Here is a 19,754-nt window from a genome sequence, read left to right as displayed (position 1 = left end):
ATAGAAAGCCTATTTGATCAGTATTTATAATTATGGCTTTCCACGTATAATCATTCGGCTCCTTCACCTTTTTCCACTTTTAATTGGCACCACAAATGTGGCGAACATGGGGAGCCGATCGCATTTTTGCAGTCGATTCCATCAGATTTCTTTCGATCAGTTGGAATTTGTGTTTATTGGAATTGGAGGTGGATCCTGCTGAATTCCATGTCCAAGCAGACCTACAGAGTGTGCTTCTGCTTCCGGCGGCGGTTTCGGCTGGCGGCGGCGGAGGCGCCGGCCGACGTGAAGGCGATGTTCGAGGAGTACTCTCGCAGAACGGCGTGATGAACGTGGATGAGCTGCGGCGGTTCCTGGCGGAGGTTCAGGCGGAGCAGAACGCCACGGTGGAGGAGGCGCAAGGCATCATGGATGCGCTGAAGCATCTTCACATATTTCACCGGAGAGGACTCAATCTGGAGGCCTTCTTTAAGTATCTGTTTGGCGATGTCAACCAGCCTCTCGACGCCAGAATTGGGGTAAGCCTTTCTATCGTCTCAATTATATTTCAGGATTTTATTTTATTATATTTTATTTTCCATACCACTGGAACCAGATTTCGAGTTTTACAGTAATGGAATTTTGTGAAAAAAATCATAAATAAAAATTAATAAATTCCTTATAACTCACTTTTAATGTTCTAAACTTGGAACTTAGGGAGGAGAGTAAAAATAGTACTATATGTTAATTCATTGTTTACCAATTTCTATAATTTGAGCTAATTTTGCTTGATTGATATCCAATTGAAATGGTAGGATTGATCTTAATAATGAAAGTAAAAATATTCAATCGTGTATTTGATCAATTATTTTATGAAAAGTAAACGCTCCTCAACGTATCTAGAAAACCTCACTTTCTAACATTCCTAGCGTATTTGTTGGATACTCCAAGTATAGATCTCACAAACTCAAATATTGCTTTGTGAAGAGCTTCAGATGGTGTCTGCATTTTGATTCCCAAAGCTACAGGCATCATATTGCAGATTTATCATCATCAACCCAATAGAACAATCAAATATCATTTCTTAACAATCAAGTAAAATAGGTAATCTTGAAAGCAAATTGGTAGAAATACTATATCAGGTTATTAACTAGGAACCAAAACCAATCAAACTTGCTAGAAACTTGCTTGCACTCACACGCGCCAATGGAATATAAACTAGATCCACATTTCTCATGCATACTTTTCCTGTGAAAAGTATTTCATTTCATCTGAATGACTCCGTGCTCGATTTATGCTCATAAGATCATGCTTCTTTAAAACATAAATCCATGAAGCAAACATAACCACAAGCCACTGTCTCAGGTGCACCATGACATGACTGCTCCACTGTCTCATTACTTCATATATACTAGCCACAATACCTATCTAACTGGGAATCAAATAAGTAGCGACAGCAGTGATATCCCTATCATACGTGCACTTCAGCGAGGTGTTAGAGGAATCGAGTTGGATTTATGGCCAAATTCTAAAAAAGATAATGTGGATGTTCTGCATGGGAGGTATGAACTTAAAAGTAGATGCATTTCAATGTCATTGCTCTTTTAAATAGATTGATAACTAATATTCTACATGATTTATTGATCTGAATGCAAGTTAATCCCAAGTCACACTGCAGACCTTTAAATAGAGAGAAAGAGAGAGAGATTTCTATCATTCTTGCCTAAACTCTGATTTCTCTAAGCTGGGCGTTTTGTGTTTTTTCACTTGTTAAATGTGGATCTTTTACGCAGGACGCTGACTACTCCTGTCACACTCATCAGATGTTTGAGGTCAATTAAGAATCATGCTTTTTCTGCGTCCGAGTATCCTGTCATAATAACACTTGAAGATCATCTTACTGCTGATCTTCAAGCTCTAGTGGCTGAGGTACATAGGTATAGAGACAATAGACTATAGGGATTACTTACGTACATTTGTGACTTAAAAAGTGTTCTGGATTTCTTGATAAATTCTAGATGATCGTTCAAACATTTGGAGAAATGCTGTTTACACCCGGTTCAAGCCTTGTAAGAGAATTTCCCTCCCCAGAATCACTCAAGAGGCGGATTATTGTATCAACTAAACCGCCCAAGGAATACTTGAAAGGAAAAAAGGATAAAGTGAAAAAAAGCAGCACAGAGAAGGGACACAGTTCACCCGAGGATGATGCTAGAGAGGTTCCAGATCTTAAATCAAGAAATTATCATAATAAGGTGCATTGTTAAGTTGTCCCTCACTATAACAGGTCTTTCTTTCCCTCAGTTTAAGTGAGCAAAATTTCTCTTCCAGGATAATGATGATGATGATGATGATGAAGATGAAGATGGCGCAGACACAGATGAAGATGATGTAAAGGATCCAGAGGTACAGAGCCAAGCAGCACCGGAATATAGGAATTTGATCGCTATCCCTGCTGGAAAGGGAAAGGGAGGCATGCAGGCTTGGCTGAAGGTTGATCATACTAAAGTGAGACGTATTAGCTTGAGTGAGCAAGAACTTGAAGACGCAATCTCAGAATATGGAAAAGACATTGTTAGGTACAAATATACGATAATCTGATGATCCTTTTGCCGCATAATTTCTCTTCTTGACTGTTGAGGTAACTTGATATCATAATTTTCTTTCACCCAACTTGTAATGAACCACATGTAATACTTTTCTAGGTTCACACGGAAGAACTTATTGAGAATATACCCCAAAGGTATTCGGTTGGACTCCTCCAATTATAATCCCTTATGTGCATGGATGCATGGAGCTCAAATGGTTGCGTTAAATATGCAGGTTAGTTAAAACCATACTGCTATTATTACCGATAAGTTTAGCGTGCATGCATCATATTGCTACTGTGTAAAAAGAAATTGTTCTAGACATGAACTTGTGTGTGAATCATACTTGACAGTCACCAACTGTTCGTGCTAGAGCATTCTTCTGTACTCATACAAAATAGTAGAGGCTTCGAGTATGTAATTACTGCAATATTTAGATAATACAGCACTGTTTTCTATCGTAATATTATTTGGAAAATCTGTTGTTGGAATATAAATTTACACAACGTGATAAGGTTTCAATTTCTTATCAAAACCTACTCAATATAGTGGCACATGTCGCGTATTAGCTATGCACACTGCAGAATTGGCACGCATAATACAATTTTTCTCAGTAGATATGTGAAAGAACAATATTTGACAGGGTTATGGAAAATCACTATGGTTGATGCACGGGATGTTCAAGGCGAATGGCGGATGTGGTTACGTTAAAAAGCCAGACTTTCTGTTGGAGGCTGGTCACAACGGTGAGGTCTTCGATCCTAAAGCTGAATTGCCTGTCAAAACTACTCTGAGAGTGAGTAAAAATTTCTAGAGGCTATTACTATAATGGAAGATCCCCCTTGCTTAGAGGCCTTTACTTTTAAACAGGTGACAGTATATATGGGTGAAGGATGGTATTACGACTTCTCTCACACACACTTTGATACTTACTCTCCCCCAGAAGGTAAGCCTCGTGATCCGAGTAGTTGTTCCACATCCTTCACACACACAATCTTGATATGCACAAGTGCATTTTGGCTTACACAGATTGCGATTGTGGGAGTGCCTGCTGATACGAAGAAGAAGAGAACAAAGACAATAGACGACAACTGGATCCCATCGTGGAATGAGGCGTTTGAGTTCCCATTGACAGTTCCTGAACTAGCTCTGCTTCGGCTGGAGGTCTCCGAGGAAGATGCTTCTGGGAAAACGAAGTTTGCAGGGCAGACGTGCCTCCCGGTGTGGGAGCTCAGGAGAGGCATTCGAGCCGTGCCACTCTACACTCGCAGGGGAGCAAAATACAAGTGTGTGAAGCTTCTTGTGAGGTTTGAATTTGTTTGATCCCATCATTCACAAAGCTGCTCATCCACATTTCCTAGCCTCCTGTTTTGATTGTTTTTAGTGTTTGTGTTTGGTTTGCTCTGCACACCAACTTAGTAACTGCATAGAGATTCGCTAATGTATTACTAAAATCATAAGGTAACACACTATAATAAACTATATTCCTTTCCAAATATACCTAAGTTTGTATTATGATTATTGCATGGCTTCTTAATGTGCTTATACTTTTCGTGGGTTTTGAGATTGTTAACTGATTTAGTTTACGTTCTTAGCTTTCGAATTTGTCAAAGAACAAATATACAGTAGCGATGGAAATGGATTCGAGCTGTCGTCATCTTCTACTAAAAGAAAAATAAAAAAACTAGACTCAAATTATTTTTTTGCTTTTGATGGGTTAGGTAATATATTCATATATTAGGAAATTATTCCCCCCTTCCTCCTGATGATACATTGATATGTTATTTAAATTAAATATATAGGTCATATTTATCGATCGGCCAATAAAGTTACTCATTATTTAAATAATTATACGAAGTTTTGCACTCAGTCAATGTCATTGGACGGAGGATGTTCGGTCTCACGTTCCATTACAAATCTCGCATTCTTTTTTGACAATATATATTCTTTCTCTATATTTAATATTTAAATAATTTTCATCAACCTATTTTATTATTTTTTACACATTTCTTAACATCCGTGTCCAAAATTAATGAGATATTTGTAATGGAACGGAGGGAGTATATTGAAATACTTTTTATAGATAAAAAGAATTCAATTATGGTTGGGATTTCAGTTGGATATATTTGTGATAACTCAATAACCAAATTATTTCTGAATTTGATGAATGCAAAAGAATTGACCATGATCCTACTCACTTTTAAATTATTAGGAGTTTTTACTATTTGACCTATACTATTTCAATTATAATAAAATGCCCTAAGCCCTAAAAATCTTTTACGTCGAATTGAAAATTCAGACACAACTATTAAAATATCACAAATTTGACATCACATTTTGATTTTGGTGTGCAAATTACATGCCCCACATTTTTATTTTTAGTACATATCTATACTCATGAAAAAAGAAGTCGGTCACATCAAAATCCGACCAACATATATTTTTTATGAGCATATTATATTAAATTTTCACTAATTCAAAAGATGGCGATCAAATTTGTAATTTCCATAACTTAAAAATCGCATCAAATTCACAATTTATGTAAAAATTACTACTATAAATAAATAAATAAATAAAAGCAGAGCAAACGGAGGGTTTATTTTTTGGACGATGACGATGGTGTAACTGCAATTTACTGCATAGTAAGAAAAGAAAAGAAACATTAATGGCGATGATGGCAAAGACGTGGCCAATCCGCGGTGAGCTGGCCCCACTCCCTCATCTTGCAAAGGCATCTACGGTTTGATTCCGTTGCAATCAATGCATCTAATCCTTTCCTCTCGGACCTCTTCAAACTATTAATCCCCATTTTTTTCATCTCTCATTGTCAATTCTCAACCCACTCCCTTCCACATGTCGTCCAAGCAGACCTACCGTGTGTGCTTCTGCTTCCGCCGCCGCTTCCGCCTCGCCGCCTCCGAGGCGCCGGCCGACGTCAAGGAGATGTTCACTAAGTACTCCGACAACGGCCTCATGGACGCCGAACACCTGCGCCTCTTCATGGAGGAGGTCCAGGACCAGAAGGATGCCACCGTGGAGGACGCGCAGGCCATTATCGATAGCCTCAAGCACCTCAATATTTTTCATCGCCGCGGCCACGGCTTCAATCTCGAGGGTTTCTTCAAGTACTTGTTTGCTGATGATAATCCGCCAATTAACGCGAAGCGTGGGGTAATTTCTTCGCCTCTTCTTTGATTCTGCGGATTGCTTAGTTTCTGCTTTTGAGGCATTTCAAGTGATCGCCGTCGGAACTGGTTTTGAGTTTGGTTTTCGTTTTGATTCCAGCGATTATTGAGGTGTTTTTTAGTAGATGATCACTTTTGAGAATTGTTTAAGGTAGTTTTTGAGGTGTCTCTGGGTAATCACTGTGACAGTATGCTTTAGTTTTCAAGTTTTGAGGTAGTTATAAGTGAACATACTGTGCCATAGGATTATATCAGAGAAAATGAAACTTTTGGGCAGTTCAATGAGTAATATAATGTGATAAGTTGAATAAATTTCATCCTGGCAGTTTTGACATAAGTGTTACAACTGCATTGCCTTCATTTCTTTATCTCTTACCCCAAGACAGATATTAGTGAAGCAGTTGAATGGTCTTCCTGTTTATATAAAAAGGTTGAATTGGTTTTGATCTTCCACATCTTTAATGGGTTGTGATGGTCTTGGCACTGTCTTCTAACTTCATCTATCATTTCAGCAATGTGAACCTCATCTGTTCTCTGATCTTCTACTTTACTGAGTGCAGGTTTAAAACCGTCTTTCAATTTTCATTTACATTTTGATGATTAGTTATTTTAATGATACCCTCTGTTGTGCAATTCAAGAAAAAACATTGCACTATCTTTTGTTATTTCTATTTTCCCTTAGCTGGTAGAAGTTTCTTTTCGCTGAAATTGGAAACTCAAAGCTAACTACCATGTCTAGCCACTCTTGTGATAGCCTTGATTTTTTTTCATATGTTTTTTCAGGTGTACCAGGACATGACTGGTCCTCTTTCTCATTATTTTATATACACGGGCCATAATTCCTATCTGACGGGGAATCAACTAAGTAGTGATTGTAGTGATGTTCCCATTATAAATGCATTGCACAGAGGTGTCAGAGTTATTGAATTGGACATATGGCCGAATTCCGCTGGTGATAATGTCAATGTACTCCATGGACGGTATGCATTACCTACACATCTATTTTGGGTTTTCCTATTATTGTATAGAATTCTATACATAAGCTGTGGCAAGTACATCCATTTCCAGTATATTATTTTGCATTTGGGAAAATTGTAGAATTCCAAGAAAAAAAGGATACAGATAATTTCCTTACGTTCACTCTCAAGAAGGTTCTTATATGTGCTGAAAAGGCAGAGCATGCAGCTTTCCAGCACATCTGTTTGATATCTGAGTAGTCTGTATTGTTATCACCTCGTTATAGACTTATAATTCCTTTTTATTGCATTTGTGCTTAGGACGCTAACCACTCCTGTTGAGCTCATCAAATGTTTGAGGTCAATCAAGGAAAATGCATTCGTTGCATCTGAATATCCCCTTGTAATAACATTAGAAGATCATCTTACTCCAGAGCTTCAGGCTAAAGTGGCTGAGGTATGTATATGGAGCTTCTATGGGAAATTAAGCAATTTTTCTGTGTGTAATCACTTTTCCCTTTACTGAATCTAGATGATCAATCAAACATTTGGAGACATCCTGTTTGCCCCTGGTTCAGAATGTTTGAAAGATTTTCCTTCCCCAGAATCTCTGAAGAAAAGGATTATTATATCTACCAAACCACCAACAGAGTACTTAAAGGCCAAGGATGTTAAAGTAAAAGAGAGTGACTCAAAAAAAGAAAAGGATGATGAAGCCTGGGGAAGTGAGCCCAATTATTATCAATCTAGAGCGGACGACAAGGTATTTATAAAACTATATATCTCTTGATACTGGGTAAGCTCCATCCTATATACTTCTCAGTTTCTCGTAATTTTTCTTGTAGGATGATGAATATGGGGAGGATGATGAAGATGACGAAGAGGATGCTCAGGAACAGCAAAATGAAGCCCCAGAATATCGACAGTTGATTGCTATTCATGCTGGAAAGGGGAAGGGTGGAATGAAGGACTGGTTGAAGGTTGACCCTGATAAAGTGAGACGTCTTAGCTTGAGTGAGCAAGAGCTTGAGAAGGCCATTGAAGATTATGGAAAAGATATTATCAGGTGACTTATACTTAAGAAGAAGGCATTAGTATATTATATCAACTACTCTAGGTGTAAAGAAATTCTGTTAGCAATATAGTTTACATTTGAAATTTCCCTTTCTAAAAGAAACTACTAAACCCAGCCATTAATAAGTAAAGCCAGCAAAGACCATGGCTGGATGTATACATTGCCTTCAACAAACACACTGAATTGGCAATGTGAATGTTATTCCAGTCGTAATAAATGCCCCATAATTCGATTTTTGAAGCCTAGAAGTCTTAGCATAAAAGAGCTAATAAATCACTCTCCTCCTGCTAATTATTACTACTTCATGGAAAAATAACGTGTTTGAATACTGGCAGTCTTAGGCATTTTCTGAACCTAATTTCTCATATTTCTGTTCTTCAGGTTTACTCAAAGGAACTTGCTTAGAGTATACCCTAAAGGTATACGTTTTGATTCATCCAATTACAATCCTCTCATTGCATGGTCACATGGAGCCCAAATGGTTGCATTCAACATGCAGGTTGGTTATTGACTCAGAAAAAATTCCAATTACAATCCCCTAAGTTGCTGTTGCCTTTTTTTTGGGATGCACTTCATGATGAATATACATTTAACACCACCCCACATTTTAAGAAATTCAATAGCAACATAGTACTAATAAGTTCTACTTGCAGCTGAAAGACTTACATGTTTGTTGTTGCTATAGTTTAATGAGTATAACTAATCAGCTTGTATGTGCAGGTAAAGCTAGGACTGTAAAATACTAAAATGTGAACAGTCAGGACCAATAAAATGGATGAACAATTTTGTTAAAACTAGTTATACAAATGAAAGTCTTTCGACATATATTATTGAGAAACAAATAATGATGAACAAGACAACAACTAGGGCACAAAGGAGTGTTCTCACCGTGCAGCTACAATATATCTTTCTTTCAGCAACCTTACAATGCTTGAAAATTATTTGGAACTTTGTCGCTAATGTTTTTATTGTCTCTCAGGGTTATGGAAGATCGCTTTGGGTGATGCATGGCATGTTCAGGGCCAATGGTGGTTGTGGATATGTTAAAAAGCCTGACATTTTGTTGAAACCTAATGCATATGGCGAGGTCTTTGATCCTAATGCATCATTACCTGTTAAAACAACTTTGAGGGTAGGCTGAAAATGGTTATAGCTTTTGACTTTACGTGTGCGTTGGATAGGTTACTGAGTAGTTAACTACTACATTGACTGATAAACAGGTGACTGTGTATATGGGTGAAGGATGGTATTATGACTTCCGTCATACGCATTTTGATACTTATTCTCCTCCAGATTTCTATGCTAGGGTAAGCAGCTACAACCATCTGTATTTTTGTTTCCTGATGCTTTCTTGGTTACAGAAATATCCCTTTGCATCTGTACATGTCCCGATTAAATACCTTCTATATAATTTAGTAGTCATACAAGCTATTCACGTAGTCGTTTTGTCTGGTTATGCGTGAGATCTACTACTAGTGATGGAGGAAAAAACTGATAATCTGTGTATTCTAAGGTTGGCATTGCTGGAGTGCCTGCTGATACCGTCATGAAGAAAACAAAGACACTCGAAGATAATTGGATACCGACTTGGGATGAGGCGTTTGAGTTCGAACTAAGAGTTCCAGAACTGGCATTACTTCGAATTGAAGTTCATGAGTATGATATGTCTGAGAAGGATGATTTCGCTGGCCAAACCTGCCTGCCGGTAACGGAGCTCTGCCAAGGTATCCGAGCTGTTCCACTTCACAACCGCAAGGGGGTCAAGTACAACTCTGTGAAGCTTCTCATGCGGTTTGAGTTCGTCTGATCTGCAATGTCTCTTTTCTTTTGGCTGGGGATTAGTCAACCATGTACGTGTTGTATATATAAAGAAAAACATGGTGTAGTTCCTTGTTGAACTCTGTTTTATCGGATTCTTTAACTCATGTACAGGACTCTTTTGGGTGTGTGTGTGAGTGTGAGTTCGGCGTCAGATGCAAATTTGAGCTTGTTTAATAGCGTTGCTTTGCTGTAATGAATATCTATGTAAAATATCACACGAGGCGTTTGATGCCTTCTTGTCTCTCTCCCATTTTAAGGTTTGGAGCATTTTCCCATTTGGTAGCACTAAATCATCACTCTTAACAAAGAATATTGAATCTGTCTCATGCCAAAATATTTTTAAAAAAATGAAGAAGATAAGATCAACCATTTTTTTTCTTCTTCGAAGTGAACAATGAAAGTTAGTGGCATTGTGATAGAGTGTATTTTAGTGATTCGAATATATATAATGGAAGAGGAAGGGAATAAGATTTCCTTACTTGTGTTTGAATGTCATTTTTCAATTGATTTCTTTTTACCCATTTCGAATTTTCGATTCTCCTATTTAAAAGTTTTCCATTTTCCACATTTTACTTGGGATTTGAATTATCCTATATCCTTCTTCCTCCACCACCACTGCTGCCGGCTACCTCCTTCTCCACCACCACCATCACCACCTCCGCTGCCCCCATCTCCGCCACCACGCTCCTCGTCTGCTATTATAAATTGTACTGTAACATTAATTTTTAATTAGAGATATTTTAAAAGTTTGTTTTAGAAGAAAAATATTTTAAGGTTAATGATGAAATATAAATTGTAAATTGTGCACATCAACTGTATAATTGTTACCATCGCTACCTAACTAGCTAGTTAGTAGCTAAATAAGTATATACCTTGCTACAAGTGCCAAATTTCCTCGTATTTGTAGGTGAAGATTTATCAGCCAAAATCCCCAAAAAAATGCTCTCCTCCGCCACCCAACCGCCGCAGCTCTCCTCTGACTCTGACTCGGACTCCGATACATCCTCCCTCTCCCATTCCCATCAGCGCCACCCTGACCTCTCCTCCTCCATCTTCCAATCCTACCTCTCCCATTCCAATTCTCGCAACACTGGCGATGATCTTCACCATCAAGATCTCATAAAAATCCAATCTTTTCTCACCTCCTCGCGCGCCGGCGGCCTCTCCTGCCTCATTTGCCTCGAACGCATCAAACCCACCGACCCAACTTGGTCCTGCTCCGCCCGCTGCTTCGCCATCTTCCACCTCCTCTGCATCCAGTCATGGGCCCACCAGTCCACCACCCTCGCCGCCTCTCGCGCCTCCGCACGCGCCGCCGTGGCCCCCGACGAGAACTCCTTCGTCTGGCCCTGCCCCAAGTGCCGCGTCGAGTACCCCAAACGCCAAACCCCCAAGAATTACTATTGCTTCTGCGGTAAAGTTGAGGACCCGCCTCGTGATCCCTGGGTTTTACCCCATTCTTGCGGGGAGGTTTGTGGAAGATCGTTGAAATATGATTGTGGGCATTTCTGTCTGCTGCTGTGCCACCCTGGGCCGTGCCCGGCCTGCCCGAAATTGGTTAAAAATAAGTGCTTTTGCGGGAAGTTGGAGGATGTGAGACGATGTGGATTGAAGTATTTCTCTTGTAAAGGTGTGTGTGGGAGGTTATTGGAGTGTGAAGCTCATAGATGTGGCGAGATTTGCCATGATGGGTTGTGCCAGCCGTGTAGGGCGAAGGGGACTTATAGATGTCTATGTGGGAAGGAGGAGATGGCGAGGGAGTGCTATGAGAGGGAATTCAGATGCAATGGTGATTGCAAGATGATGCTGAGCTGCGGAAGGCATGTTTGTGAGAAGGGGTGTCACGAGGGCGAGTGTGGGGATTGCCCGTTTCAAGGGAGGAGGACTTGCCCTTGCGGTAAGAGAGTGTATGAAGGGATGGCATGTGATGTTTCTCTGCCTCTGTGTGGCGCAACTTGCAATAAGCTATTGAGTTGTGGCTTCCATAGGTGCCCCGAGCGATGCCATCACGGGCCATGCGTTGAGAATTGTAGGATGATTGTGACAAAGCCATGTAGGTGTGGGAGCTTCAAGAAACAGGTACACCTTTGTATTAGATAGTGCCTTTTTTATTTAAATGTGTTATGATGTCTTCTTGTTTTTACATTCTTTATGTATGATGTTTGTGATATGGGGAATGGCTCATTGAATTTAGAATAGGTTCCTTGCTATCAAGAGTTGACGTGTGAGAGGAAATGCCAGAAGCTTAGGGATTGTGGTCGGCATGCTTGTAAGCGCCGCTGCTGCGACGGGGACTGCCCTCCTTGCTCAGAGGTTGTTGCTTTTGTTATTACTCTAATGCTCGTATTGTTAATGTAGATTATGCTTACTTTTGTAATTTGTATATATTTTGGAGTACAGATGTGTGACCGGAAGCTCCGGTGTAGAAATCACAAGTGCCCAGCTCCATGTCATAGGTAATTTTGTTGTCATTGTTTTGTTTAATGTGTGGATCCTTATAAACTATGTAGACTTGTTGGGTGCTTAAACATACATGTATGGAACATTGTATATGCATGGAGTAAATGAAATTAACAGAATAATAAAAAGGTTCTCTGCGCCTGCATTCTTGCATAGCATTTTTCATCATTAAAAATTGGCATTTATTTGATGGAGAGCTTCTACCAAAATCTTGGTAGTGAAAACCTAATTATTGGAAGGTTAAATTGTCAGGAGTCATAATGTCGACCAAAAGACTTGCTGAGCTCAGAGAATGTTATATCAGATGAATAATTTATTACCAATAACATCTGCAAATCCAATCAAGTTCAGAGATTCTTAATATAAGAAGTTCAATTTGCTACTTATACTATCTTCAAATAAAACATTCAGTCTCTACTTCTAAGTGTGTGGCCAAGTTAGATATTTGCTTCCATGCATGATGATCTTTGTTGACCCATATGGAACGTATTTGCTGATTGCTTTGTTTTTTGTCGTAGAGGTGCTTGTGCTCCTTGCCCACTGATGGTGAGGATATCATGTTCATGTGGCAACACACATTTTGAGGTTAGCATTATAGTATTTGAATGTTAAAATTTGTCTTTCTATCTATGGGTGTTACGGTTGGGTTTTTGTAGTTGGCATTTGAGTGTTCTACCAAGTATTATATTTACCGTTAGCACCCACCCATAAAATTAATAGACTAGTCTATGTAAACCCCACATTAGATCTATTTATATTGTAACTAATATTTTCCTTGCTAAATTGCAAATATAACGAGTTGGCTGTGCCTTTTAACATTAGGTACAGGCAGGCCATTACAGAGTGTTTTGTGTCCAACAAAATATTCTTTTGTAATTAGTCAAGAATATACCTTTTACTAAATAAGTATTCATTATTATGTTGATATTTGACGAATTTGTTGAGTGCTTTTGTTGTGAGCAAGCAAAACTTTAAGTATCAGTCATACTGCATGTGTTTCAGGGAAAATATGTGGATTGAAAGGAGTTTAGAACAAAATCTCAGAGTTATCCAATGATTCGATATGATATTCGCATACTCCATAATAGTTATGCTCACTCTTTCAACTTGTAATCAGGTTCCTTGTGGCACAGAAACTGAACAAAAACCTCCCAAGTGTCCGAAACCATGTCCAGTAGCTCCTTTATGCAGGCATGCTCCAAAATGCAAGGTTGTATGGTTGGTCTCTCATTGTGATAATCTAATTCATGCCCGATAATTGTAGTCTGTTAAATAAGCAAAAAGTTGTGTTTGTATCTTAGATCTTTGTTGCATATCTCAAACTTTGCCTATAAATTGTTTCCAATGATGATTTACGTTTATGTATCTCCAGCCACACAGGTGCCATTATGGTGCTTGCCCCCCATGTCGCCTAACTTGTGGTGAAAGATACTCATGTGGCCATGAATGCCAATTAAGGTTTGCCTTAAATAAATGTTCTTCGGTACTAGCCTCCTGCTCAGGCCATTGCATCTCCAACCAATTGTTTAATGTTATATAGGTGCCATGGACCTATACCACCTCCACGTCCTGAATTTACTTTAAAACCAAAAAAGAAGAAGGGAAATTATGTGAGTGAAGCTACACCTGGTTCCCCATGTCCTCCTTGCCCAGAAGTTGTGTTGAGGTCATGCTTTGGTCATCACATAGGAGCAGAGAGGATGGTCAGTTTCTTATTCAGTGAATAGGCCTTTTCTATATGTGTTGTATTTATGTTGTTCTGTCGTATGAGGATGAAGATTATTACGTGATATTTTTTCCTCTCAGATGGTATGCTCAAATAGTGCAGAATTTCCTTGTGATAATTTGTGTGGAAATCCTCTTCCATGTGGTAACCATTACTGCACTTATGTATGTCATCCCATGAAAGATCATTCTTCGAAAATAGGCGAGTCCTGCGAAGTGTGTAATCTCCCTTGTGATAAGGTAAATACTCATCCTATTCATTTCTTAGATCTTGAAGCTTTGGCTACTTGTTCTTATTCAATATGTTTCAGGCCTTATTTATTAGTTCATGCGGTTTCTCTTCTTTGTTCATAATCTTCTTCAGGATAGAGATCCTGAATGTCCACATCCTTGTCCTATGCGATGTCATCCTGGAGAATGCCCCCCTTGCAAGGCGCTGATTAGGCGTTCGTGTCACTGTGGGTCCATGGTGCATGTTTTTGAGTGTAAATATTTCAACTGCTTGTCAGAGAAAGAGCAAATGGTTGTTCGTTCGTGCAAAGGGCCTTGCCATAGGTAATCTTGAATAGTGTGCATACATTATCTTTCTAATTATATGACTTGCATGCTATTTGAAAAAAAGAAAAGAAATTGATGATTGTAACTTCTATGAATTTATGTTCAAGTTGTATGAAGATTTCTGCCTACGTCATACCCATCTGGTCATGCTAGTAGTAATATAGGTGGCTTACACCACGATTTCAAATAAAGGAACAATATTCTAGGGGCTGAAGAAATAAAATAAGGAATCAGCATCCTATATTGCATTCTTCACATTGTGGGTGTTTTGCTTTTATTGTCGAAATGTAGTGTTGCTCATTGAATGCATTTAACTTTCTCCATCGGTGAACAAGACTTTCATTTACTATTAACCTTTGCAAAAAGAAAAGGATTCAAGGCTAAATTTCTCTGCATTTTCTTTCAGTGTCTGACTCTTCTACTCTACTTATTGGTGTTCACGTTCATTTTGTTGAATAGCTCCTCTCTCAAGAATTTTGGAACTTCTACTACATGTGGAGTTCAACTCTCTCTTCTGTTTTTCTTGGGTTTTGGGGTATGTAGAAGTGGTTGTCATGCTTTTCCAACAGTTTGAACAAGATAATTATCTGTTTAGATAGTGTCTCTATAGGAAGATTTTGTAAGTAGTAAATCCTTCTTGTTCGTTGCCCCTTCTATTCTTTGAGTTATTTTATTCCTTTAATTTTTTGATTGGCAGGAAGTTGCCGAATTGTACACACTTGTGCCCAGAGACATGTCATCCTGGCCCCTGCCCGTTACCTGAGAAGTGCTCTAAGAAGGTACCAAAAAGTTGTGTCGTGTTATATCATCATTGTCTATCCATTCATTAGGCGGTATTGAGTGGTAGTTTAATCGTAAATAGAGAACTTTTCGAGGCCTCCACTTTTGAATAAATTGTGTTTAACAAAATCGAATATGATTGTATTTACTACATTCTGAAGACGTATTTTTGTCTTTTTCTGTTACATTTCTTGGTTTTGGTAGAGGGGAGCTTTGCAGTAAACCTAAACTTGGTTTTGAAAGACATATTTTTTTCTTTTTCTATTACATTTTTGTTCTCAATTCCAACCCCTTTATCATGGTACTTGTACAAAGTCCAGCCCACATGCATTCTTGGCTAATATGCACACAAAAGTTTGATCACCTCAATGTATAACAGCCTATTTCTGCATTTATGAAAAGGATTTAAAATATAGTTTCAGTAGTTTTCTTAGATATCAGCCTCGTACGCTTAAAAAATAGTTTCAATTCAAAAAATTATTAATATGTTGCTGCCTTAGTTTGGGTATCAGTTAGGCCAAAATTTCAATATGGCTATCAGTTTGGCCTATAGCATTTATTCTATTTCACATCGTCGTTTGAGTTGAATACCGGGAATATATCCAGAGTGTTCGTATCAACAACCCTCGACAATCAATTTCTTGATCTGTTGCAAGGTAACTGTTCGTTGCGGATGTCAAACATTAAAGAAGGAGTGGTTATGTCAGGATGTGCAAGCGGCACACATTAGTGGTGGTTGCGATCCCAAAGAGATACCAAAGAATCAATTTGGAGTTGGACTTATTCCTTGTGGTTCCGATTGCAAGAGCAAAGTGAAGGCCCCCGACTCAGAGTTACATCTTCGTCAAGTGAAGCCCTCGGAGGTAATACTTTGTATTTTTAGCTGCCAATGTTCGTGTACATGCTCTCGAGCTGGATCTCATTTATGACATTGTCGAGTAATGATGCAATTCTCAGCTTATGTTGTTTCTTATGAAGGCAAAGGAGTCGGATAAAGCTAATACAGTATCAAAACGGAGAAGACGAAGACAAAGGGTACACGAGGAGGAGAGGGCATCGAGGCTGCAGGTTTGGCTTCTATTCTTGGGCGAATAGATAGATTGGTATTTGCAGCATTTCTGGGTACTGAATATTTTTCGTCGTGCAGAAAATAGTTGGCGTGGCTCGACGGATCCTTGTGCTGCTCATCGTTGCTGTTGCTGTTGTTGTGTCTGCATATTTCGGGTATAAAGGTCTGATGTGGCTGTCTGACTGGATGAACCAACTCGAATCTCGACAAACAAGAAGGTATTCACGAGTCTAAGAGCATGTGCAGCGAGGCTTGCTGGGCAGGCTCGAGCCGTGCTCCAGCGAGCCCCTCCCCATTGGCGAGCCAGGGGACTTGAGGGCGGGCTCAAATTTGCGAGCCGGGCTCGCTGGGGAAGAAGGGCAACATGTGATTACACGCGCCCCTTTTTTAAAAAAAAGTGAAAATTCAGTTGTGTTCTTTGCTAGCTGGGGAAAGTTGACGGATTTTTTTTTTTTTTTTTTTTTTCTCATTTTCATCAACCTATAGTTTGAAAAAATCGAATTTTTCCTTCATTGTTTTGCATGAGGAATTTGTATTTTGGAGAAATAGAGAAATTAAATATAGTCTCCTTTTTTACTGAGCTATTGTCCTAGTAGTTTTTGTTGTGTTTTTTGACACCCTACTTTCTCAAACTAATAAATTTCCTCAAACTCTACTCTACCTTGTTTATTAGGACATCCAACTATTTGCCAAATATTGAGATATATGTAATGAAACAAAATACTCCCTTTGTTCCATGAAACGTGAGCAATTTCTTTTTGGCACGATTTTAAGGAGATAGTATTTTGTATGTTAAAATGTGATAGGTGAAAAAATGAAAAGATAAATAAAGGGGAAAAATTGCTATATAAGGAAATTGTTCAAGCTTCGCAGGATAAACCGAAAAGGAATACTGCTTAAGTTTCACGGGACGAATGGAGTAACAAAGAGACATTAGAAAAGCCTATGATCCAAAAGTTATATCGTGTAAATATATTTGTGATCCAAGTAATGTTTTAATTCGATTGAACTATAACCAAAGTGTTTATAAAAATATCAAAGTATAGAAATTAGATAAATAAAATCCGGTTCAGATACTGGTGATTTAAGCAAATGCTTTCTTTTCTTTTTTTCTTTTGCTTTATCTCTCATCCGTATATGACAACTTTTTGTTATTAAGAGACTTAATTGTCATTTCTTAAAAATTTAAGGCAACAAACATGTTACCTTTAAATTTCAACTTCTTTTGGAACAACTCCAGACATTTTCTACGAAAGGAGATTAGTTAAATTAAAAAAACTATTAATATTTCAAAGACGTGTTATTTTTTAAAGATGATTGAAATACAATATTGCCCTCATTAGAAACAATTATTAACTGTACAGTTGACTTTCAACATAATAAATGTTCTTCTATTCACCAGCTATATAAATTTACAATAATGCTATTTGGACAAAATTTATCTGAACAAAATATAATGAAATACTTTTATAAAATAAATTTATTTAAAAGTTTTGGTTCAAAATAAAATAGAATTTAACTAGTTTTATTATTTTCTTTATATTGTAATTTTTTAATAACCTTTTTAATTATTACTATTTTTTAAAGTACACAAACTACAAATAAAATAACAAAAAATTAAAAAAAATGTTAAAAATTACGAAAAAACTACAATACGGAGAAAACAATAAAACTATCCTTTTAAACTTGAATCAAAATTTATAAATAAATTAATATTTTTTTAAAAAATTAACCTTATTTTTATCCGGACAAATTTTGTCCAAATAACACTACTCATAAATTTAATATACTTAATCTAGCTGATTGTTTGCAAAATCCTTACCAACTATACTTTCTTCTTCATTTCTTTTTTATTTATATGATTATCTTAGTTTTCTAGAAGAAGGTGAATAGCCAATTTGGGAGTGATATTACTTTGAATCATAAGAATTTGATTATCATGTGGACTAGCAACCCCAGCAAGTGCACGACACGACCAGTAGAACTTAGAATATTATTATAAAAACTGTATATTTATTGAGTATAAATATAAAAGGGTTCACATTTACTTGCGGTTTGACCTTTGCCCGTGTAGTGACATTTTGGCCTAATCTTTCGAAAAATTATAAATGTGGTTGGACCTTTACTCCGTTATTACAAAACAAAAAAACAATAATGTTAACTTGAACTAAATCAAATGAGACCGATGCTCACGAGTCATTATTCTTATATTTTACATATTTCCTTTATTCCATAAAAATATGTACAATTTATTATTTTGATACGTTTCAGAAAAATACGCTTTCCTTTTTTGAAGATTACTTCATCACAATTTTTTTATTTTTTATCTTTATTTTTTCACTTTATTCAAAAAAACTATCCATGACTCACTACTCTTACTTAAAATAAAATCAAATTATTTTTTTTGATAATTTATACAAATAAAAAAAATTAGATTTATTATTCACTCTCAATCCACTCACTTAATATTTCTTAAAATCCATATCACAACAGATGTCGCAATTTTTATGGGACAAAAATAGTACTAATATGGTTTGCAAATGTATTTAGTACTCTACTATGCAGGCGAAATAACTAACATTACACTAGGTGGGATCCAAGTAAATGTAGTCTAAACTAGGGGTGAGCAAAAAATCCGAAACCGAATAACCGAACCGATCCAAACCGAAATTTTAAAATATGGTTCGGTTTTTTCGGTTTTTTGGTTCGGTTCGGTTTTTTTTCCCATAAAATTTCGGTTTTTCGGTTCGGTTCGGATCGGATTTTTTAAAACCGAACAAAATCGAAAAATCGAATTATATCTATAATATATATAAATATATATATATATATATATAATATTTTAATTATAATTTTATAATATCTAACTTCTAATATTTTTAAAATTTAATAGTTTTTTTGGAATTTTCGGTTTTTTTTTTCGAAAATTTCGGTTTTTTTGGTTTTTTTTTCGAAAATTTCGGTTTTCTTCGGATTAATTCGGTTTTTCGGTTCGGTTCGGTTTTAATTATAAAAATTTCGGTTAATTCGGTTCGGTTTGTTCGGTTAATTCGGTTCGGTTCGATTTTTTTTTAAACCGAACCAAAATATGGTTTGGTTAGGTTTTAGCAAAAATCGAACCATATAACCGAATGTTCACCCCTAGTCTAAATTACTCGTGAAAATGCATCATAAATCTATTGGACTTTTTATAATTTTGTGCACGAATGAGGGAATAAATGGTCACAACTTACAACCTTACACGTATGACAATCCTCAAGGGTTTAAAAACGGCTTTAATTGACTTTAAGTAAGAATTAAAGTCAATTATCATATACTAGTATATTGTGGGCCCCATTGCATCTCAAAAGCCCATTTGCCAACTCAAAATTGTGTTATATTCTTCCACCCCTACCTTAACTTATTTTCTTTTAGTGCACAACTTGGTCAAATACCAACTTTTTTTCTTTCTTTCTCGTCAAAACCAAACTCTTTTTCCACATCATTTTTAGAATGACATCCTCAACAATAATAATCATACCACTCATCTCAATTTTTATCCAAAACGACATACAACAA

General features: G+C 37.2%; 2 protein-coding genes and 1 pseudogene across 2 annotated transcripts; all 3 read left to right on the top strand.

Moving 5' to 3' along the window:
- Window positions 1–204: 204 nt before the first annotated feature.
- On the top strand, window positions 205–4,088 carry LOC131005707 (phosphoinositide phospholipase C 2-like; annotated as a pseudogene).
- A 1,063-nt stretch (window positions 4,089–5,151) lies between these two features.
- LOC131005705 (phosphoinositide phospholipase C 2-like) lies at window positions 5,152–9,847 on the top strand. The gene is made up of 9 exons (XM_057932743.1): window positions 5,152–5,738; window positions 6,536–6,732; window positions 7,030–7,165; window positions 7,241–7,471; window positions 7,554–7,774; window positions 8,165–8,282; window positions 8,763–8,915; window positions 9,004–9,090; window positions 9,297–9,847. Exons 1-9 carry the CDS (start codon window positions 5,421–5,423, stop codon window positions 9,588–9,590), a joined length of 1,755 nt encoding a protein of 584 aa, XP_057788726.1. The 5' UTR covers window positions 5,152–5,420; the 3' UTR covers window positions 9,591–9,847.
- Window positions 9,848–10,429: 582 nt separating this feature from the next.
- Window positions 10,430–16,772, top strand: LOC131005704 (NF-X1-type zinc finger protein NFXL2). The gene is made up of 13 exons (XM_057932742.1): window positions 10,430–11,683; window positions 11,804–11,917; window positions 12,005–12,060; window positions 12,583–12,649; window positions 13,182–13,274; window positions 13,437–13,522; window positions 13,605–13,767; window positions 13,871–14,029; window positions 14,154–14,344; window positions 15,045–15,126; window positions 15,784–15,990; window positions 16,106–16,195; window positions 16,275–16,772. Exons 1-13 carry the CDS (start codon window positions 10,544–10,546, stop codon window positions 16,428–16,430), a joined length of 2,604 nt encoding a protein of 867 aa, XP_057788725.1. The 5' UTR covers window positions 10,430–10,543; the 3' UTR covers window positions 16,431–16,772.
- Window positions 16,773–19,754: the final 2,982 nt, after the last annotated feature.

The sequence above is a fragment of the Salvia miltiorrhiza genome, chromosome 1 (assembly GCF_028751815.1).
Source record: "Salvia miltiorrhiza cultivar Shanhuang (shh) chromosome 1, IMPLAD_Smil_shh, whole genome shotgun sequence".
NCBI classification, from domain to species: Eukaryota; Viridiplantae; Streptophyta; class Magnoliopsida; order Lamiales; family Lamiaceae; genus Salvia; species Salvia miltiorrhiza.
The sequence above is the reverse complement of the archived record's forward strand: the minus strand, read 5'-3'. Positions and strand labels throughout refer to the sequence as shown.